The following is a 24,771-nucleotide window of genomic DNA, read 5'->3' as shown; positions in this document are numbered from 1 at the left end:
AATAGATATGATAGGGTGTATGGTGAATAGTGAAGAAGAATGTACTAAATAGTGTATGGTGTAATAGTAAATAGATATGATAGGGTGTATGGTGAATAGTGAAGAAGAATGTACTAAATAGTGTATGGTGTTATAGTAAGTAGATATGATAGGGTGTATTGGGAATGGTGAAGAAGAATGTACTAAATAGCGTATGGTGTTATAGTGAATAGATATGATAGGGTGTATTGGGAATGGTGAAGAAGAATGTACTAAATAGTGTATGGTGTTATAGTGAATAGATATGATAGGGTGTATGGGGAATGGTGAGGAAGAATGTACTAAATAGTGTATGGTGTTATAGTAAATAGATATGATAGGGTGTATGGGGAATGTACTAAAAAGTGTATGGTGTTATAGTAAATAGATATGATAGGGTGTATGGGGAATGGTACAACGGTATATAAAAAAGGTGTATGGTGTGTTGATGTATGGTATGAAAGGAAATTTGATCTCGCACGAGAGATGTTGTATGGTTTTCAGTTGAAGTTTGTATTCTCAATGTTAAGATATTTCAAAATTTAAAGAAAAAACATATCCACGAAACTCACCACATTGAGTGTAACTATCAATAACTCGAATCTTAAATGATTCAAATATGAAAGAGAAATGGGGAATTATTTATGATATAATTGTTGTAATAGTTGTAATAGTGTATGGGTTAAGATAATTAGGTTATGTTGTTATTTTGTACGAGGAATAGGTTATGAAATCAAGTTTAATCCACCATTTTATACAGACGAAAATGCCTGTAATAATTTAGGAATATGACAGTAGTTATCTGTTCGTTTGATTAGTTTGAGCTTTTGATTTTTCCATTTGATTAGGGACTTTCCGTTTAGAATTCAGTAGTTTTGGAATAAAACTTTTTTTAAATTGAAATGGTGTATCGAGCATTGTGCATGGCAAGGCGTAATGATGAATGCTGTATGGTGTGAAGTAGAATTGTTAGAGTGGAGAATTTGAACCCTTGAAGAATAAAATCAAGATTTTTACAGTCATCAGTTACCACACTTTTCAAAAATGTTATTTATCGGAAAAATAAAAACAGTTTTGATTACCCATACAGGGGAGGTTGGAAATAACAAAATGACAACAATCATAAACGAACAAAAACTGAAAATAAGAAAATGACTAGCAATACTATTATACAAATTCTGTGTGATTCTTTTGGCCTTAATTAGACCAAATGAAACCCCCAAATAGTTTTAAATAAATGATGGTGATATATCTGATTAATAAAAATACAAACACATTTTGCTGAGGTCAACCACTTGTTGCTGCTCTAAATCCTGAACCTACATATCTTTCATAACTTTTTTAAACTATCTTGTTTGCAATCTGAGCTGATAAATTGTTAAAAAAATATACATATGTATCTTACGTTCTATTATTGCCTTTTGTGAAGCGAAATGACGTGACATGAAATCGGCATCGCACGAAATATAACTTTGTTACTTTTCTTTGTCCACAGGAAAACTTGAAGTGCTCAAGCACAAGTAAAAACACGTTTTGTCAATAGTAATTTTAATAAATAAGGAGAGGAGTTATAATTCCAAATGTCAACCGGAGACCAAATGAGGGAGATCTAAGGAGCCATAACTCATTGTACGGCCTTCAAAGAAAAGCAAATTTAGAACCGTAGAGTTAGCTGTACAATGCCCGTCATGATAAGATTTGAAACAATTAAACGAGAAAACCAACCGCAAAACAAATTTTCAATGAAAAGTTCACGGGTTATTCTCTCATAATGTAAAGCCAGCTATATTTGTTTTATTACTCTACAAAGATACGTGAAATTATTTGCATTTTTTGTCTATGTAACTGTTGCATTTACTTATAAATATTAACTGTATGAACCGTCTGATTAAAAAACAAGTTTTTCCATAATTTGTGTATGAGTATAATAAATGAAATGATATAATTGTAAATTGCGTCATCATTTTTTTCTGTTTTGAACCTTCACGGCTGAGAACTCTATTGGCATATTCAACCAGTTTCTTACCATTTAGACTTACTTACGTGCTAGTGTTCAACCTTGACGGTGAAAAGTAACAAAACATTATGACGCCATTTATCCTACGCTGAACTAAATTATGGACAAGTATAATAAAAGGTTTCAAAGTTTGAAATTGCGCAAAATAAATAATTTACCTACAGAAACTATCAGTTTGACATTTTCAATATGCATGTGAACATCAACAGATAAGAAATATTTGATTATATTCTGGTATATTTAACATAATTATAGATAACTCATAAACAAGATTATTCAAATAAAATGCAAATAGCATCCTTAATTATTTATCTTTTTTTTATTTGCATGTGTGTTATTGCGTTAATTTTTTTAGCCAGTTGCCCTGACTTGTATATAGAACAATAAATCTTGAACCCTTTAAAAATGAATTATCATAAAAGTTTATTACGTTGAAATTATAATTAATGGTTACAACCAGAATATTCTTGTTTTTATGCACATGCGCAGTATCACTACAACAAGAATAAACTTTTGCATTAACATGAAAACGAAAAAAATTTAGTGCGAAGACTCATCAGAATAAAATATGAAAAATGTTTTTGTTTATCCAATGTTTATTCAAAATATTGATCTGATATTGTAAAACAAAAGTTTGGAAAGTTTATATTCAATATACAAGTAAGGCTTCTGCTACATGGAACTGTCTAATATTAGGGAAATATTTGTGCCTTTATAGATGTTTAACCCTGTCACATTATGTATTTGGCTATGCCAAATAAATTATTTAACTGGATGTCGTTAGTTACTGTATATCATATTTTTTTCATGTATTGTTTTGAACTTAAAATATGTGTAGCATAATATGTGGACTGAGTTAATCATCGATCTATACCAGTAAACTTCCATGTCACTTAAAATTTGAGAGTTTTCCTATTGGCAATCATACCATACCACAACACGACAAATGTCACATGTGGAGCAGGATCCGCTTACCCTTCCGGAGCACCTGAGATCACCCCTAGTTTTTGGTTCGTGTTGTTTATTCTTTAGTTTTCTATGTTGTGTCATATGTACTATTGTTTGTCTGTTTGTCCTTTTCATTTTTAGCCATCGTGTTGTCAGTTATTTTTTCGATTTATGAGTTTGACTGTCCCTCTTGTATCTTTCGTTTCTCTTTTCTTGTTTCCTCTGTTTAATTTGTTTTATTGACTAATTGGATCACTACGGCAACATATACAACAAATAAGTTTGAAAATACAATATAAAAATAGAGAGATACATGTGGTTTTAGAAGTAGTGAGATACTCTCCACCAAAATCTGAAATTACACGAAGCTAGTAACAAAAGGCGCCCGTGCCAACTTTAACAATGAGCATAGTCAATGTATATAAGGCCCAGAAATGACAAAAGTTTATCTCGTCTCACAAATTAGAAGGTCCATATAGAAGGACTTATATAGAAATAAGCAAAATATAATATTATATTGACATTCGAAATTCCTAAATTGAAACATTGTCTTTTATTTAAAAAAAAGTTGTTGCCCGACATGTAGCGTTTCTTTTGTGAACTCCTTTTAACAATCGTAGAGTTAAGTTTGACCTTTAAAGCAAATTGTGCAATTGACATAAATTTATAGAAACAAAGTAAAAAATATGTCTCCTCATCTACCGACAATTGTTTTTCTACATTCATGTATAACGTTTACTTCAATCTAATTGATTTGGTATAAATATCAATAGTATTCCTCTTTGTAAGAAACTTATACAAGCGAAAGGAAACTCACCGTATTAGCGGCTACTGTTGTTACGCATGCGACAGGTTTTAAAAATCAAAATCTGCTGTACAACGGAGCAATCGGAACTTCAATTTGACGTAAACAATCATAAACGGTGGTTTGAATGGCAAACGTTTCTCGAGTATCTGCAATAGAGATCGGCAGTAATAGAACGTGGAAAATACAACGTTTGTTATTTTATAATTGATCTGGCTCGATGATAATTCAGGATATTGATATGGAGGGGTGGGAAGTGCAGTTATATTTTTTTAAATTAATTCCATTCTTTTTAATAAGAATTGATACATCGTATTTGACATGTTTGAAAAAGGCTCACACATTACGACTCATTAACTCTTAGATGATGAGCAAACATTTAATCAGAGTATGCAACACCAGTGTGTTGAGCATATTGACATGTTTTTAGAATAGGCAAGCCGCCGCATTTTTTCGCCTGTTCCAAGTTTTGAGCCTCTGGCCTAAGCGTTGTATGATTTTTTTTGATTTTTTTTTTCATTTATATGTTATTAGGTTTTGGTATGCCAAGTCCTAACAATTATTGGCCTATGTGTAATTTTTTATTACGAGTCTGGCTTCCTTTGCTAGAAATTTGACAAAGAAATACTATATGAGAAAGTGATGTGTCGGAGAAAACCCTATTTAAAATAAGTGGTCTATTGTTATGCACTCATTATTATTACAGTAGACATATATTGGTCAAGTAAGGTTCAAAATCAATCTGAGTACGGTGCAGACTTTGCAGGGATCAGTTCGACGTTGGTGGAGTACGCTCACTATTTTGGTCGAGTATTGATCAAGTCTTAGAGTCCTTTTTCAATCACCACTTAAAGAGGCGAAAGACATAAAAAAAAAAGATTCAAACTCTTAAGTCGACAGTACATTGACAAAGCAGCGGCACAAATACAAAATATGACCCGAAAGGATACAACTGACTGCAGATCACATAAACACATCAAACGAAAGGCAATTAACTGTCATTTTCCTAACAACTCGCTTTCGGCTTTAACGTAATATGTAGAAAATTGCGGTTTAAAAACCAAGTTTTATAGCTTGTTAAACCTTTCTATTGTATGGTTTTGATGTTATATATATATGTTATATTTGTTATTCTCGTGGGATTTTGTCTATGTGTGTTACATTTTAGTGTTATGTCGTTGTTCTCCTCTTATATTTAATGCGTTTCCCTCGGTTTTATTTTGTTACCCCGATTTTGTTTTTTGTCCATGGATTTATGAGTTTTGAACAGGGTATACTACTGTTGCCTTTATGTATGACAGTTATATTAACAACAATGTGTTTAAAATTAAAAGATAATAGATAACAATGTTAAAAATAGGGGTACAACACTAAGCAATGTATAATAATCTTTAGTCAATATCAAAACAAAGATATATGTCAGCAAGGAAATAAACATACCATATAAACAGAGCAAATAAGCAACAAAAAAAAGACAAGAATAAACAAAAAACAAATGACCACATCACATTTGCGGATGCATGTGTTTCGAGCAACGCCAAAAGTTTGTTATCAAAAATTGACTGAACTCTAAAGGTCAATAATTTTTCATCACAAAAAAAAGAGTAATATAATACGTGATAAAGATTATTAACAACGTACCTTAAACCTATATCTTAAAACTTTCATGCAATATTTGTGAAGTTGATACGGCATATTATTTACAAGGTCTTGGTATCTTCCAATGAGCTTTGTTGTTTTAGAAAGACGAAACATTCGTTGACATAACACTGGTTCATAAACTTACTGATCAGACACTGATGTTTTTTGGTAAAGTCCGGTCAGTAGGTGCAAGCTCTTGAATATCAAATTAGTTAAGAAAGTAATATTCAATTTATAGGCGAAGTTGGTAAAATTCAAATCAGGTGAGGTAAATTCATAATTACGAGGTTCAAGTATTAAAATAAGTCGAAGACAAGCTTTTCTGTATTTTACTTTTATTTCTAGTAACATGTATGGATGATATAATATTGGAACAAAGAGTTTGAAAACTAATTAGGCTCAGGTCAAATACTGGTTAAATATGGGATATGCATGTTTCAGTCTGGTCAACGATAGACTTAGCCGTATGTGGCAAAATGCTTGAAATTTTTTGTCCTCAATGCTCTTCAACTTTGTTCTTGTTTGGATTTATAACTATTTAGATCTGAGCGTCACTAACGAGTCTTATGAAGACGAAACGCGCGTCTGGCGTATCAAATTATAATCCTGGTACCTTTGATCTATTTAGACTTTTGTCAACTAAGTCAAGTAGATAACCTAGGCTATATTTGAAAACATCTTTTGGATTTGTTTTGTCCTCAATGCTCCCTATCCTTCTTATTTGTTCTGCCTTCTATTACTTTTTTTTTTGTTTTATCAAAACGTCAGTGTAGTCTAAATCCGTTAAAAATGTATAACTTGGTACCGATAATGATTTTTTTTTCAATATCTATCTTCATTAAAATGACATAAACACTACTATATGTATCCTATTGACAATTTAAGTAAAATTAGAATATGTATTTTGTTGTTTAACTCAACTGCAAATGAACATTTTATTGGCAACATCCATCTATTACGAATGTACCCTATATTGTTAGCATATTATTCTGAAACCCTTTTCTATCATTTTGCTCGTCCTTGTACATACTGCTTTTTGAATTTTTTACGTTCCTGAAGAAGCTGAATAACGAAAAGCATAAAGTGGAATAATAGCGTGCTGGTCAAGCATGTTAGATTTTAAAATGAATATTTCATATTATAAAAGAATAAGTAAATTCCAATTACACAGGTATCCTGTGAGAAAGTACATATATAAATAGTAAACAAATTGTACGGTGTAGATTTGTTATTTTTGTCAAATTTGTCAGCATAAAAACAACAATGAATTAATCAATTTAAATTGATGATGTTTATTTATAATACAGTTTTTAATTGTTTAAAAAAAAATAAGGTGTTGTTTCCGTTTTATAAGCTTAAACCAGTAGACAAATAAACACAAAAGGGCTCTCGTAGTTTTCCACATGTGTGTCGTTAAAGCGTTAGAGATATCACTCAACATGTATAGCTTGGTTTTTTGTTGGAGTTCATTGGATAGGGGAAGTAGTCAAGACTGGTGCATCTGATTGAGTAAATAAAGAAAAATCGGTCCTTGTGTATACCAATATGAAGAATTGTTAAGACGCTATATTATCATTATTTGAACAAAACCATAAACAAAACTTGTCCTTGAAAGACGTTAGAACTTTATATTACGATACATAAACGGAAGCACTTTAAAGCTAAAAATATATAGACGTAAATAATTATGAATAAAGCATTTAAGAAACTCATCTATCTAAGTGTTCATGCATCCGAGACATGAGTATTCAACCTTGATGCTAATTTTAGGACAACAATATGTGTTGCACTTTAATATTGACCCTTGATTTTCTTTTATTTCAAAGTACTATTTAGTTGTTTATATGTGCAAGCAAAACATTGGAAGACTAGACGAAATACAGTACCAAAAAGTTTGTATTCCATTTATTCGAGAAAAAAAAATTATTGTAATTCAAGTACATGTAACTTCATTTATGTGATACACTTTACTATAATTATGAGTAAGCTGTAAAAATCTCCGAAATGATGAGATAATTTAAAAAATTTAACGCGAAAACTACCGGCATTTTGTTTTTAAGAAATTACAAAAAAAAGAAGGAATTTACCACTATGACTTGTCTTCTGAATTTAGATGAATTTCGTGCATACTAAACACAAATCAGTCGTAGCATAGTATCTTCAATATGATTGTATGCTATTATCTAGCATGCATCAATTTAACCTCTAAAAACTGTATTCATTTAGAGTTCACATTGAGTATTAGTGCTGTTGACCCTTCAAGGAAGCCTTGGCAAGGTATACTAATATTTCCGTTGCCATGCAAAAAAAGTACATTATCTTTACATTCGAATGTCATCTATGACCTAACGCTTAGACATTAAAATGACGTTCTCATGATGTTAAATAAGCCAATCAAATTAATGCATTTTTTGTTTCACGTTATTCCGTGAAGAGTGATACGAGAAATAATCCTTCATAAAAAAGGTAGCAGGCAATAACCATTAGATAATAATAAGTTTGCCACATGTGGAGCAGAATCTGCTTACCATTTCGGAGCACCTGAGATCATCCCCCAGTTTTCAATGGGGGTCTTGTTGCTTAGTCTTTAGTTATTTATATTGTGTCTTCTGTACTATTATTTGTCTGTTTGTCTTTTTTATTTTTAGCCATGGTGTTGTCAGTTTATTTTCAATATGTGAGTTTGACTGTCCCTCTGGTATATTTCGCCCCTCATTTATTGACAATTCAATCATTATGTATAAATGAAATATTAAAAACATTGCAATAAGTGTATATTGTCCTGTCGCCATTAGACAACCCCATAAAATATAGGATGGGTTACTCCCTTTATACAAAGTGTTCTAAGGGTAGTGCTAAACGTACATTTTTTTTCATTGCCCAAGGTCATTCTTTTCTCTATTTTGCTATTACGTTTATATACTAAATCCTTTGGATATAGGATGCGTACTGATTGGTATGTCAGTCACATGGTTTTTTTTATCAGTTTCATTTACCTTCAACTGCGAGCACTCTCAGATCTGTAATTATCGTCTTTTGTGTTGTTATAAATGGATGAGAAATAAAATAAAAATATCCAGCAACGTCCGGTCTGTGTTTTTGTTTATATTTTATTTGCTTTGAATCGGTCTGATCAATTGGGGATTTTTAACCGATTTTTATGATTTGTTTTTCTGTTGTGCTGTTCCACCACTGTTTGGAAAGGGTTGAGATAGTCATCAAAGGTAATAGGCTTATAGTTTAATACGCCAAACGTGCATCTCGTCTACATAAGACTCATTAATTAGGCTGATATCAAAATCGTTGGAAAGTGAAACAAGTACAAAGTTAAGGGCACACAAACACATTCTTCTTTGTACTTGTACAAAGCCAGTTGTTGTCGTTGTTTCAAGTGTGATAATGTTTTTACGTTAACTGTTTTGTTAAAAATTAGGCCGTTAGTTTTCTCAATTGAATTGCACATATTTTTCTTGTCGGGACCTGTTTTGCCGACTGAATTGTAAAGTTTGTTCTCATTGTTAAAGGTCGAACGGTTGCCTATATGTGCTAACGTTCACTACATTTAATAGGTAGTAGTCTCGTTGACATTCATACCACATCCCTCGAGTTTTATAAACCAAATATGTGTATCTATCAAAATATTAAGATAAAGGTTAAGGTAAGTTGTTTAAATAGTGGTATTACCCTCTAGAGATATTACGGTAAGTTTTGTAATTTCATTGCTGTTTTACCACATCTATAATTAGTATAAAGATAACCGTATGAAAGATAAAACAGATAACCATATAGTGCATACCAGTTTATTATATAAGCAAAAGATGATGAAAATAGTTAAGAACATTATGTTAACTTCGGTTTTTATTGTCTGTTCATTAGTTCTCTCTAAATTTTCTTACAGACTCCTCCGTTATCATTATCACTGTAGCCACTTTGACATGTCTCCCAACAAACGCCATTCAGTTTGATTTCATTATTTCTGCAATACTGTCTCTGAGGTAGTGTCATCTTTATACCAGGTCCGTCATTCGGTTCGCAGATGCAGCATCCTTTAGCCCTATAACCATCCTTACATTTCGGGTAACAGAGTTCGGCAAGTCTTACTTCGTTACTACGACAACTTTGCCTTTGTCTTAGAGTTTTCCGTATACCTGGGCCGCCATTCGGTGTACAAATACAGCATCCACTTGCATGATATCCCCCTCTACATTTTGGATAGCAAAGACGTCCATTCATTTCTTCGTTCGATCTACATCCTTGTCGTTGGAAGAGTGTCAGCTTTATGCCGACATCTGTTTTTCTGCACGTGCATCCATCGTCATGATAACCACTTGGACAGTTGTTACAGCATCCAAAGATTGTGCAGCAACATCCCTTTCCATATATACGGGCATCACTCCAACAACTGGTCCCGTCATCCCGTAGTCCAGATGGGCATGCTGTTTTATCAGGTGTTCTACCCGAACCTCTTCCGTAGCTATCTAGCCAACAGCTTGTCCCGTCGTCACGTTGATTAGAGGTGCAGTTTTCTTTATCCGGAACCCGACCTGCTCCTCTTCCATAAGAATCTTTCCAACAACTTGTACCGTCGTCACGCATTCCAGCTGGACAAGGTCGTTTATCAGCCGGTCTAGTTTTTCTTGGATATTGATCTGCTTGTCGTTTGGCTATACCGTCATGTACGGCTTCCAAACATATGCCTGTAAAATTGAAACAGTTGTAAAGGTGCAATTAAATTCAAATTCAAATAGAACGACTTTATAAAAATTGACATTGTGCATCTGATCATGTGTGATATGCGTTATATCTCATCGAATATATAATTCTAATGATGTTATAAATTCCGTTGTCGCTTTTAAGCAGGACCAAGAAAGAACTTACAAGATAATATGGTTTTTGATCTTAAATCAGATGTCGTTAAATTTCCACCAACGTCATCACAGTTTGTTCAAAAGACTTTTAATCAACATTTGTTCTCTTAGGTAACAACCAAATCAATATTTATAGATTATTGTTGGTCATTTCAACGAGATTGATTTTCTCTCTTGTGTCGTTATGGCGAAATTGAGAAAAGCAATCGAGTTGAGATGGCCAATGAAAATCTGTTTATCGCTATTTTACCTACGAAGACGTTGATAATTTCAATCTCAACGGCACGAGATCCCTTAGTTTCATGCGATAATGTTCATATCACTCGACTCCGCTGAGTAAGGAAATTATCAGTCAGCAAGATCAAATAAAAAATTCGTAAAATAGCGATAATAGCATTAACTGGAGGTTAAAATTTAAAAACCTAAGATAGAATCAATCAAATGGATATGAGAATATAAAGTTTATGTACCATCAAATAATTTGATAGGGCTTTAAATTATTATTTACAAATATACTAATGTACCAAAAAATGATAATAATAAAGTTCTGAATTAATAGAACTGTTAAGTTCAAAAATCATTTTAGATTACGTTCGTTTAACTATTTCTTTTATATAGACATCTGTAAATGTATGTTCTAAATTTGTTTTCGACATTTGAAAGTGGATAAACTGCTATTGAATCTCATATTAGATTTCCAGCACGGAACGTATGTATATATGTATGTATCTTTTGAATTCATTCAACTGAAAATTATGAGCAATTTCATCATTTTGCATTTTTTATTCTTATTTTTAAAAACACACAGTTCTTGTAATTGCAATTTTGAGTAACATGTTACTTTGGTATATGCTAGAAACATTAAAAAAAAAATACAGCATATTACTCATATAAAAACATAATAAAAAAAAGAGTATGCATACTTACATAATACCAAAATGACACCAAGCCTCAGCAATAACATTGTTGAATAGTATGTTTATCAACAGTGAGGTACAAACACTATACAACTTCACATCAGCTTAAAATGTATTTTTATAGGCAATTAAAAACCACAGGAAAATTGAACAATGTCAATCATTAAACTCCGCCTCCGTCTATATGCTGTTTTAGTCTCAAATTTTGTTTAAATCAACTCAACCAAATTTAAAATCTTAATCTAAAATTATTAACATTAAGTGATTTAAACATATTCATCATAGCATCATCCCAAATAATGATAAAATTTATTTCAAAAATTATAGTAGGTTGTAGCATTTCTGCATTGTGTATCATTTTCTGAACTTTTTAATGCCGTGACCATTCCTACTAACAATGTCTTAGAGAACTATGTCTGAAAGATACTTTAGCTTAAAATGACATAATTAATCATGTGATATGATAATTTTAGACTTGATCATTCGATAATTTTATATTTTAATATTCAATAATTTTAAACCTGAATATTCAATAATTTTATACCTAAATATTCAAAAATTCTAAACTTGAATATTCATTCATTTTGGACTTGAATATTCAATAATTGTAGACTTGAATATTCAATAATTGTAGACTTGAATATTCAAATTATTAGCAACTTCAACAGATTTAAGTAAAAAATTAAACTTACAGATCGTTTGTATCAGTCTGTATTGTCAATTAAAGGAGTATGTTTTCGAACGGTTCGCATTCACCTTGAAATTAAATGAAAGTAATTTTAGTTATAAAAATGATGACAAAATATCTAAACATATATAACAAGATTTGGCCCATTATAACTTTTAAAATAGGGTCAAAATAATGCGCTCTTATTTTGTGAATTCATAATTATTTTCTAATCTTGAATTTAAACGGTCTTGCCAAAAAAATGAGATAATCCACGTGCAAGGACCGCCAAAATTCTCTCCTTAGCATGTGTCCCTGGCTCATAAACATCTTTTATAACAACTCAAATTAAGTAGAAAGTTTAGGCCATTTTTTATATTCGGAATTACACATCAAAATGCAAGAAAATGAGGTACTTCAATTTCATATGGTTGATATGTTCCATCAAAGCGGAGGAAATATGTAGTCTCCAACAAGCAGTGATGTCAATGTAATGAGTTTATTGTTGACGTAGTCTTTGATAAAGATAAGATCTGTTCAAACCACAAGTTCATCATGCCCTCAGTTAATATTGCTAGTAACAAATCGTGTCTCATCGACACATTCGATTAATTAGGAAGTAGAATTTTCTAGGATTTTAATACTATTGTAACCATTTGTGTACCTTCCTTGACCGATCTTTTCTTATTATCTGGTAATCCTCCCTGACTCTTGTTCGAGAAGGGCAAATAAACAATTTAATTTCACTTTTATGAATATTGATGATTGATTTTTTTTTCTATTAACAATCAACATTTTTCTAATAAGGTCGCATTAGTACTAGAACTAGAACAAGAGATTAAACTACAGATAGAACTTCCTCCCCAAGTTGCTAGACGTTAACATTACATATAACAATAACGGTCATCACAGTACCAGCGTCTATGACAAACAGACGATTTCAGTTCTGATGTAATAAATTCTTCCCTTCTTTGATAGCGAAACATCAGCCTCAGCTTGCAAATTAAATATTTTTTATCAAAATTTTCAAATCACTCGCTCGCCCCAATTTTTGGATTCCAAAGTTGATCACTCAATTTTTTTCAACAAAACAGAAATACAAACAACTGTCATACATTTTGGAAGTTAAGCAAGCTATACAACCTAGTTTAATCCCCTATTTTTACACTTTTCTTTAGCTGACAACTTTTCTAAATAACATATTTTGTGAATCTGCAGACGTCGATAAAACGAACACACAATCAACATTGTTCGATCTATTTATTAATTGCATATTTAAGATCGTAAATCGTAAATTTTTTTTACATAAATTATAACACAGTATGATTTTTATGGCCTTCTTTGTCATAGTCCTATTGATTTGTGACACAATTAAGATAACATAGAAGTGGAAAAATTTTTAACCTTCCGTCTTTAAAATAAATTACGTTGATAAGCTATGATGTTTTAGGTTTTATTGATACATTATGTGTGAACTTAAGGGACTTAACGAAGTTGGTTTAGTGCGGTGGCTCCCTGGAATAAAAATAAATACATTACATTTTGAATAATTGTTGTTTTTGATGCCACTTTTGTTGATACCTGCTTTAATTGCATTTGCTAACTTATATGTTTGTAAAAGGTTGAATTTATTGGAAAGCCGAAAGTTACTACTACCTTCTTTGTATAACTTTAGTTTTAATTTCTTTTTTTTTTTTGGTGTGTTGATTTTCAATATGCTCTTTTGGTTACGAAATTCGTTTGTTTTGATAATACGTCACCGAGGAAAAACGCTCATTCATACTTAATTATAAGCCCATTAAAGACACACAATCTAATTGATGTCCAGCTGCTTTCAACTATAGAATGATGGGGTATATACTTTCTGGATATTTTAGTGAAAATGTATCAAAGATTTAGCTATTAAAACATTGAACTAATATTAGATATTTAACCACACGTTTCATTATATTTTCACTACTAGTTATATTGTTTATCCTATAACTATTACACATGCATCTAACATTAATATTGAATGTCGGAAAGATATTACTGTACCCCAATTAATGTTTAACTTGTAAACACTTCTCTTTAAAGGATGCACATGTTGATGATAACACGGTCGTTTCCTATTCGGAAACTTTGGTATGTCATGTAAGTGCAAATTTAACCATTTTCCTTCTTCATATGTATGAAATGATTACTTGGTATTAGTAATACATTGAAGGAAAAAACCTTTTAAACTGATTAGACACATCAGGCTAACAATTTTAACCTTATTTAATTTTCAAAGGGATCTTATTTTAAAAACAGACACAATATGCCTTACGCAGGAAAAGGTATGCTTGTAAAAATCAAATAAAAAAGGGAAGGTTAAAATACAGGGCAAATTCCTTTCTTTTTGTCTTTCTTTACATGCAAGAACATTGGTTAAATGTCATAAATTCTAACGCCGTTATACCATGACACTCTTTATAGAAATTTTTTGGATAGAAGTAGCTTTTCATGTTTTTTAAAGTAAATCATGCAATATATACACATTTAATTAAAACATTCATGATAAACAATCTTTGTATAAGCTGACATAACTGCATTATTTATGTTTATTTTTAAAAAGGTTTATACGAATACAATTGTACTTTAAAGGCTACACAATCGTTCGAAACTTGAACAATTTAAACGCTACAAAAGTACTTGCAAAGTTATTTATTTCTTAAAGCAGCACACCATTTTGGAACTGACAAAACGTGGAAGTTAATTAAAACATCAACCATATGTATATTGACCATCGCAGATCTACAAGAATGCCATTGTACTGCTAAATACCACTTGCAACTAATGTAGAAGAGCAGCAGTTTGATAATTCTTACAAAATTCTTTGGCGTGACCCATTTCATGCAATATTGATCTTACATTTTGAAAAGCAAACTCTCGTACTTTCAAAACTAATAAATTTGCCATTTCTAACAACAATGCACATTTTGTTGTAAATTAATATCAATATTAGCATAGATGTGATAAGGTTAAATTTATCTACCAGCCTATTGACAAAATATTTAAATTTGAGTGTTTTTTTTGTAAATCCCAATCATAAGGTATAGAAATTGTAACCTTTAGTTAAGCCTTATCCTCTCATACATGTCTCGCTTATGTTGTCTGCATTCGTTGTAAGAATCATCAGTGGCACTCAAATTAAAACAGATTAAATAAAGTAAATACTACATTTGTTGAACATGTGTGTTATACGTATTATCTACCAAGGGTGTAATGACACTGGTTTTTTTCTAAGGGAAATGATAGACTAGGACAGATATGATTTATTCCGTGATCAAAATGTTATTAGATTATATAATGAATCAGCATCGTAATTTTATTTTCAAACCAATTATAATGAAAGAAGCCCCTTGTGTTTAGTTCAAGTAAACACTGTAGGGATATAATTCTTATTTCATTCGTCTACATCACTTAATAAATGAGTAATATGAGTTGTACATTATTCTCATGTTGCATACACAAAAAAATACAAAATGCCACCAATAATTCGGATTAAGGGATACCCAACACTTTGATTAAGACTCGTTTAATTTTCCAAAGTTTTGACAAACGATATACTTTGACCTATTGACAAAAATATTTAAACTGAAAGAAATTTCGACCACATAACATACATTTGTACAGATTAAGTTATCTCATTAGATAAACAACAGTTTAACACATAATTATTTTGACTCGAGTGCTCGATTTCACTTTACTAATTGTATGTGATTAAAACGTATTGTTAATTTGTACAGAATGAATCCAGTAGTTGTTCTGTACCACTTAAACAAAAAATAATAAGTTTCATATTGCCAAAAGCTTCTTTTAATTCAAAGTTGTCCTACTTTATATAGCAAGTACGGTAAAGTTTGAATATAAACGAAACAATGATTTATGAATTGAGGTTAGGATCCTTAATTCCACGTGTAGTGTGATTTGAATCTTGTCTTTTTGTTCGTCATATTTTAATCATGTTTAGTTTTAATTGACTTATTTTTCCTATTTGAATCCTTAGTAAGATCTATCCTGTTTCATTAAGAGTGTAATGCTTTTTTCTTGGAATTGCATTAGGACGAAAAAGCGTTGACCAAAACATATTTTGTATATCACCTGTTGTTTTATTTTCCTAGGCATTGTTGAAATATTGTCACGAGAAGCACGTGTTTTCTGGTCATACAATATATTTTTGGAATGTCTATCGATTGATTTCAATCAATTAGAAGTTTAGCCTCTTATGAAACAATTCATGACAAAAGTACAAACATGTGTAAGGTGATTAAATATCAATATGTTTTTTCTGATTACAAACATGTAAATATCCAAAGCGACATTTAAAAAGCATAATTTAAATAAACAATTTACATCATTAGTGTACCAGGAGTACATGTGTTGCTTAAGTTCAAAAAGTCAATGTTAGCTCGTGTAATACCACCATTGATTTTCCACTATTAATCTTTGTTAAATTTACATTAAAAAAAAAATTGTGCAGAATTTATCTTTGCTACAAATAAAGAAATACTTGACATGAGTAAAATTTCATCCTGTCCAGAAAAATATTCACATAACATTTCATTGCATATAAGAAAATAACCATCACTGGAAGTTAAACAACCAAATTTCTCCCCTTATTTAATCTGTGTACAAGCTTTAGTAACCCTTTAACTTCAATTTACAAAATCTTCTATAGAAACCCCCAAATAAAAAAATTATGATGCTTTGAAATACCCATGACATATGTATATGAAACAGAAATGTTTTACTGCAATAAAATGGAGAATTAATCATCTACAACTGTTCGAATATTTTTTCGACCTATTTTTCGACCTATTTTCGTATACAACCGGATGTGACGTACTATGATTTTGTGGTATTTCACCTCAATAGACGGAGAAACTTCAAAAGTTTAGATGCAAGTTGTATGTTTTTACCATGTATTGAAACAGTTATTAAACATGAAAATGAGTCATGTCACCCTTGAAGTACTCAGCACTTCGGTGTTGACATGAATATCAATTATATGGTCATTTTTATAACATTTCTGTTTACAAAAGTATGTTTTTTTCAAAATAATAAGGATTTTCCTACCCCAAGCATATATAACTAGTTATCAAAGGTACCAAGATTACAATGTAATATAGCCTTTGCCGTATTTGGCACAACTTTTGGGAATTTTGGGTCCTCAATGCACTACAATATTGTATTTGTTTAGCTTAATATTTTGATCTGAGCGTCACTGGTGAGTATAGTGTAAATGAAACGCGTGTCTGACGTATTCAATTATGAGCCTGGTACCTTTGATAACTATTTACACCATTGGGTCGATATGAGTATTCAAATAACCTTCTTAAACTGACGAAAACATCTGTTTAAAAGGAAGGGAATTGTATCCTTTTCGACAAAAAACTAATAATAACATCTATGTCAATTAACATTAAAAATCATTATTTAGTCTTTTTTATATGTCAACAGACGTCCTAACTTTTGGATAAACTTCTGAACTTTTGTGTTTTCAATAAATCGATCGATTGTTCAGAAAATGTGGAATGTCAGTAAGTTTTTATTGGTAATATAAAGGCACACTTTCACATTCATTATAAGTATACAAAATGTTTGAGCAGAACAGATTTATTGTTAAGGAAGTTCAATACTCAGTTTTAAAAAAAACAAGCTTTTCATAACACTACTATATATTGATAGGGAATTATTAAAGGAACCAAAAGAGACAAAAAAATATAAATGTCAATGTGCTCGTTTTCGAGATACAAGCCTTTGAAATTTTGTCGGGAAAATGTTCTCTCTTGATCTTTCATAGCTTTATGATTGACAAGTTTGAGTGCTCAAAAACTATCAAAATTTAACAAGGATTTTATAAATCTTTTACAGATTGCTTATTAAACATGTAAAAGATTTATAAAAAGAAAAATTGGGGCCAATGGGCAAATTTTTTTAAGGCATTCAAATGGATAAAACCAGAGGATTCCGAAAATCTGACAAAAGTTCCAAAGCATGACAAGCGAACATTCTTTATCTAAACAAATAATATCAAACATCTTTTAGTTGGCACAACGTTTGCGAATTTTCTGGTTAGTCAATATTAATTGAAACAATAAGATTTTTTAACCATAGTTAAATATTCTCCTTGCCCCTTATGGTTTTAAATGCTGTTTGATTTAGCCTTCTGTCTGTTCTGAAGTAGGTGTTACTGATGAGTTATATGCAGTCAAAAATTGATGCTTGCGTACACAATTATAACATGATTAAAATCTGGTTTCTTCGATAAGCTATTTGAGTTCATCAAACATTAGTATGGCAGGCATAATTAAATTTATTTCTTAATGTTGCGTCAAATATTAACATGTTTGCTTTAAACTTGTTACTGTACAAATCCACAATAAATGTACCAGAAAAGCCTTATTTTCTTGATCACGTTTTTCAGAGTAGCAACAACTGTATTTGAGTACATACTTTGGTTAAATATGTCTTTTACAAAAATATTAATGTATATTAATCTTAACTTATACAACATCATATATAGGTTCGCTCAAAACAATGATTTCTGACAATTTCTTCATGTTTACGACCTTAATATGACCACAACAATGACTTATATGGACCAAAATACCTAGAATTGATAATTGTACATGTGTGTAGGTATCCTATTTTAATTATAATTCGATCAATTTGTTCAAAACTAGCCTAATATGGTCTATTTCTATATCCTAATGACCTTGAATTCACCACAACACTAACTTATATTTACTAAATTGCACAGAATAGATTAAGCGTTTTTCTTCTACTTAAACTAAACATGTTTGAAAAGATTGAATTGTAAAATCAATTCCCCAAAAAGAGGCATCGTATACCAAAAGAACGTTCAAACTCATTGGTCAAAAATAAAAAATAAAATTATATCTATTTAAATTAAAGTTGTATTATCTTCTTATATATTAAACTGATATTATTTTATTAATCATTTTCATTGTACTATGAATGCTTATATTTTTAAAATAAATGTAATGTGCTGCTTTATTCCAGGGTTAAGGTAGACCTGACTCTCAATGGTCGACAGAAGATAATTTTTCCACGTCATTGAGAATTCGGTTCAATGGACTTCCAATTTTCAATGTAAAAACTGAAGTCTTGGACCTTTGTTTTTTGTTATAAAACATTTAAATTAACAAAATCAAACTTACCTTATATGGTGATATAAAGAAACATAATTGTTCTGCAAAAAGGTGACAAAAAACAACTGAATTTGTTTAGCTTCAAGAAGATGATTGTTGTTTTAGAAATATACTGAAATTTCAGTAAAAAGGGAAATCTTTAAATATCCCAAAAACACTAATGTTGTCTGTCATCAAGTTCAATATAATGTTCTGATCTTAATTGATAGTGATAGCCAGTTTTGCTGTCAACTGTAATGTTTTGAATGCCGTCTTCCCCCATTTATTAAAACTACCAGTTACGATAAAATAATGTTCAAAGCACCAACAATCAATCAACCTAACAGCAAAATAGTTAGTAGCATTAATTTTATCTTGATTACTTATAAAGAGTACAAAATGTATACACGATAAGATCTATAACTTAAAATACTAATTTGTGAATGCTGCATGCAGATTAATTCCTTTTGTGGTTTGAATTATACTTTAAGTCAATCAGCTCTTCAACGATTGCATTGGATTTTGATTTTACAAATATGTTGGATCTTTGCTACACTGTTCAGAGATATAAAAATTGTCAAACGCGCATCTTGTGTAGTTAAATTGGTATTGTTTATATAAATAATGCAATTTTACTTCACCATTACATCTAACAGAAGAAAGAAAGATAACCCAAATATGTAATTACCAGTTACATTTATACCACTAATAAACTAATAAAAAAAGTTTAACCCTGCCGCATATTTGCGCCTGTCCCAAGTCAGGAGCCTCTGGCCTTTGTTAGTCTCGTCTGATTTTTAATTTTAGTTTCCTGTGTCTATTTTGGAAATTAGTATGACGTCCATTATCCATTAAACTAGTATACAATTTTGTTTAAGGTGCTGTTGAAGCACGCCTCCGGGTGCGGGAGTTTTTCGCTGCGTTGAAGACAACTTGGTGGACTGCGGCTATTGTCTACTCTCTGGTCGGGTTGTTGTCTCTTTGACGCATTCCCCATTTTCATTCTCATTTTTATTTAATAAAATATATTATTGTAAATTTTGCATTCCTTCAAGTAGAATAACCCTCTATTCTCGTAGCAAATATTGCGTAAGAACATATCTTTGGGAAATCTGCGCGTAGGCAAAAAAAGAGGGACGAAAGATACCGGAGGGACAGTCAAACTCATAGATCGAAAGTGAACATCGCCGTGGCTAAAATTGAAAAAGACAAATAGACAATTAATAGGACACATGACACAAAATGGAAAACTATGGAAACACGAAACCCACAAAAAACTGGGGGTGATCGCGGGTGCTCCAGAAAGGTAAGCAGATCTTGCTCCACAAATTAGCTGTATAGGAATATGCACATAGGCAAAACAACTGTTTATGAATAGCTGCGTATCAAAAAGAAATGTTTTGGCGCACAAATGAGTTTACATATAGCTAGCTATAAAACAAGCTTAAATCCATTATTTTCGACGGAATGAGACAGTTGTTCCAAAAATAATTTAAATCATGTTGGTTAGTAGATAACCTTAAAGCAGCATATCTTGTGGGTTAAGCTCTGACTCATTACTGAAGGCTTACTTCACATGTTTTATATAGATAAAAACTTTTTAGGTTGATTCATTCTGAGCATATTGTCCAAAGTCAGGGTTGTAGATATCAAAGGGATTAGTTAAACACTGAAAACTGAGGACTAAGCAGCACGATTGCCAAAACAACAACACATGAATGATCGTTAGTGTTCCAGACCTTTAATCAGATTCTGCTCCAAAGATAGTCACATAAGGATCAATTTGAAGTGACAAACGTTAATTGTTTAATTATTCAAACCGTTTATACTTTAATTTCCAATTGCCAACCTCCCCTTTCTCAACAGTAACATCCCATCTACCTAATACATTGATATTTAAAACATCCCAATTATCATGTTAGGTTTGAACACTTTTGTTTTTCATTCAGCAATAATATGTAAAATTGTATATATTTTGTTATTCTTTATTCACACATATTGACAGTGGAATCATTTTGAAAAGACAAGTGCGCTGTTTATCCAACTAAGGTAGAGTTTGTAACCAATCCTTTATAATCTGGAAGTTACTACTCATCCACTTGATATTAGCTCGTGTTGTCTCAATTGCTCTATCGAATGCGGCTGTTGAAGCGCCTAAATTTGGCTGACTATTCTTAAAATCTTGAATCTGTCAAAAGAAACATATGAGAATGTTAAATGAAAACTGATAGGCAAAAAAAGAAAGAAAATTCATACAGATAACAATGAAGATGACAAAGATCCGCTATTTGAGCGATTTTATTTAACGTTTTACACATGCTTAACTTCCCCCTCGCCACCCTTTAATGACTTCATCGACCCGTCTGATCTTCCTCCCTAATAATACTGCTTATTTTGTAGAGTCAAGCAAATGATTATGTAAATGTTTCTAGTTTGACTCAGCATTGAAATACATCACGATATCAAGATTCACTTTGGATTGTAAAATGGATCACATATGCGGTCATCTGTAACAGATGTTCGTTATCGGTCAATTTAATCTGTGTGACATCTGTTCAAATTTCAAACCCTGCAAATTAAAAAAAACTTTGGTTCTTTAAGCCTACATGTATGCAGCTACACAGTAGGTAGAAAAGTTTGAGAGGAAACGTCTGTCCTGACATATTATATTTAATGATATACATGTACTGAAGATACGGGTGTGATACCAATTTTCGTGGAATCGCGGGTACAGGTAAACCACAAAATTAAATGTGCAACAAATGACAAATTTTCTATAGGCTTCTATTCTTCTTACCAGTATACTTGGTAAAAAAAGTTTTGATTTTTCTACCCTATATACCACATTGTCTCACTTTCTCATTAAGAAAAAATTCACACATCTAATGAAATGGGCATTTAAAAAGTCAGAATGTGAATATATATATTCAAACTCTTTTATGTCATTTTTTAGTAGCAATAAACAAAAAAATATGTCAATTGGACATGCTTTGATACTATATCTGTCCTTGAAGTTGTACTAGATAACATTTTTGTTCGCTTTGGAGATTCCGTATATCGCAAGGTAATCGGAATTCCAATGGGGACTAACTGTGCACTACTTATTGCGGACCTATTTTTGTATTGCTATTAGTTACAATTGATGACTCAAATCAGCAAAGAACCATTCAAACAACATCTGATACACAAATAAAATATTTTAGATATTTGGATGATAGTTTGGCTCTCAATAATGACGAATTCAGTATGTATACTAAAGAAATGTATCCTGTTGAACTTTTAATAAAGCTAATACTAACAATGACTACTGTCCTTTCCTCGATCATGATATCTATATCATTAATGGAAAGCTTAATATTAAAATTTATGATAAAAGAGATGATTTCTCATTTACATGTACTATCGTTAATTATCCATTTTTAGATGGTGACGTTCACTTGTCACCATCTTACGGTGTTTATATATCTCAACGTGTACGATTAGCTCGTGTATGTAACAATGTTCTAGATTTTAACGAGAGAAATTTATGTATAACTGAAAAATTATTACACCAGGTTTTTCGATATCACAAACTAGTCAAAACATTTACTAAATTTTATCATCGGTATAAGGACATCATTCGTAAATATAGCGCAACATGCATCAATCGTAAATATAGCTCAACATGCGGACTTCTTATACGTTCAGGTATTTTACATCCAATATTTTATGGAAATATTCTTAAAAAAGCACAAAAATGTCAGTATTCACCTCAGAAGCTAACAAAACCTTTAAATAGACTTATTAGGAAGGGATATAGTTACGATACTGTTGTCAGGTAATTTAAGATTGCAAATTTTGGCGTTAATATTGATTCACTTATAGGGTCTTTGCATCGGAACTAAACACATTTATTTAAAAACCAGTTGTTGGCATGACACGGGTTATGTTCTTCTCATATATGTTATGAAAGTATGATACTTAACCCCTCACGGGAAGGATTGTGCCTGATATTCATATAATGAAGACGTAATCTTTCAATCATTTTAATGGAAGTCTGGACCTTGCATGTCAGTTAACTGCTAGTAGTCTGATGTTATTTATACATTATTGTCATTTTGTTTATTTTCTTTGGTTACATCTTCTATTATCAGACTCGGACTTCTCTTGAACTGAATTGTAATGTGCGTATTGTTATGCGTTTACTTTTCTGCATTGGCTAGAGGTATAGGGGGAGGGGGGAGATCTCGTAATCAGGTTTAACCCCGCCGAATTTTTGCGCCTGTCCCTAGCCAGGAGCCTCTGGCCTTTGTTAGTCTTGTATTATTTTAAATTTTAGTTTCTAGTGTACAATTTGGAGTTTAGTATGGCGTTCATTATCCCTGACATAGTATATATAATTGTTTAGGGACCAGCTGAAGGACGCCTCTGGGTGCGGGAATTTCTCGCTGCATTGAAGACCTGTTGGTGACATCCCGCTGTTGTCTGCTCTATGTTCGGGTTGTTGTCTCTTTGACACATTCCCCATTTCCATTCTCAATTTTATTGTATGCATACCTCGGAAGAACCATAAAATTAAGTATCCACGAACATACAAGTTTTCCTCTATCTACGAAAATTTTGACCAACGAAAATCAATGAATCCACAGTATATATCATGTTTCTACTAGCAACCGATACTAAAAAGATGCAGTACATGTACATGTATGTATACAATTATTGTGTTTCTCTTGCTTAATCGTCTTACCGACTGTAAATCAGCTGCAGTATTAAACTTGGCTGTAACATCACCTATCAGGTAGTTAAGTGTTACAAAACTGAAACGAAATAAATGAACATTTGAAAATACCAAAGTGTACATCTGATCATGAGCTGAAAATTACTTTGATGATGCCACTGTTAAAGAGTTAAAGATGTTCAGAATTATCGTCGTTCCCAGTCGACCATTTACTGATAGGCACTTCAGAAAAAGTGCATTTGTCAAAAGACGAACTTCAGAAAAAGTGCAATTGTCACAACTTTGTTAATACACCAGTCAAGGTAGTGTGAAATATACTGAGCAGAAAGACATCACAAAGAAGATTTGGAAAATTATAGCTGTACCGACGAAATAAGGATTAAATCCTGTTAATGGATCGGAACTTTATCATAGTATATAAGTAAGTACTTGTTTTTGATTTGTGTAATATTGCCTAAATTCAAAGAGAAAAACCTTCAAAAAAAAATGAATGATCAAAATGCCATCCAAGCTTCTAAATAGTGATATAACAAGACGGAATAAACAACCACTTGAGTTTTTGTCAAATAATTTAAACCTTATTCGGAGATTTCAACAAACAGTATATACAAATATATCTTAATACCAAATTTATAAAATGTTCTGATATAAACATATTCTGAATATGCGTATCATTGCGACCTAAGTAATTTTCATGATGACTTGGCCTTGGAATCATGGTCCTATTTAACATATCTCATCCAATCTTTACTGAAAAACAGAATCTTTACCTAACACTTTTTTTAAATATTATGTCACATGTCAAGAGTTAATTCAAAATAGTTCTTGTTTATGAAATTTACAAATTTATGGAATTATATAAATGAAAATGTGTACGTTGAAAAGCACAGTTTTACATCATACAACGAATGTCTGTCTTAATTTGCAACAGTTTAACCAAATAATGAAAGTTATATAAAACATGTTAGTCAGACATTAATATATATGTGTACAAA

General features: G+C 31.4%; 2 protein-coding genes across 4 annotated transcripts in view; both read right to left on the bottom strand.

Moving 5' to 3' along the window:
* Nucleotides 1-9,213: 9,213 nt before the first annotated feature.
* LOC139495175 (uncharacterized) lies at nucleotides 9,214-11,378 on the bottom strand. The gene is made up of 2 exons (XM_071283370.1): nucleotides 11,225-11,378; nucleotides 9,214-10,126 (listed from the first exon to the last, which is right to left on the bottom strand). The coding sequence occupies exons 1-2, from the start codon at nucleotides 11,259-11,261 to the stop codon at nucleotides 9,312-9,314; spliced, it is 852 nt and encodes a 283-aa protein (XP_071139471.1). The 5' UTR covers nucleotides 11,262-11,378; the 3' UTR covers nucleotides 9,214-9,311.
* A 9,654-nt stretch (nucleotides 11,379-21,032) lies between these two features.
* LOC139495178 (aminopeptidase N-like) overlaps nucleotides 21,033-24,771 on the bottom strand; it is a 32,307-nt gene continuing 28,568 nt past the window's right edge. For all 3 annotated transcript variants that reach the window (XM_071283373.1, XM_071283375.1, XM_071283374.1), the window contains 2 exons: nucleotides 23,786-23,855; nucleotides 21,033-21,247 (listed from right to left, as the gene is read on the bottom strand). In XM_071283373.1, the coding sequence (XP_071139474.1) occupies nucleotides 21,104-21,247; nucleotides 23,786-23,855 (214 nt within the window). In that variant the 3' untranslated portion in view covers nucleotides 21,033-21,103. The remainder of the gene's footprint in view (nucleotides 21,248-23,785; nucleotides 23,856-24,771) is intronic.

This window comes from Mytilus edulis, chromosome 11 (assembly GCF_963676685.1).
Source record: "Mytilus edulis chromosome 11, xbMytEdul2.2, whole genome shotgun sequence".
Taxonomy (NCBI): Eukaryota; Metazoa; Mollusca; class Bivalvia; order Mytilida; family Mytilidae; genus Mytilus; species Mytilus edulis.
This window is presented reverse-complemented; position numbering and strand designations above follow the sequence as displayed.

Excerpts from the sequence above, each read along its gene's own strand:
- LOC139495175 (XM_071283370.1), bottom strand. The coding sequence starts at position 11,261 with ATGTTATTGCTGAGGCTTGGTGTCATTTTGGTATTAT. Across the intron at positions 10,127-11,224 it reads TGGTGTCATTTTGGTATTAT|GCATATGTTTGGAAGCCGTA; the intron begins GTAAGTATGCAT and ends TCAATTTTACAG.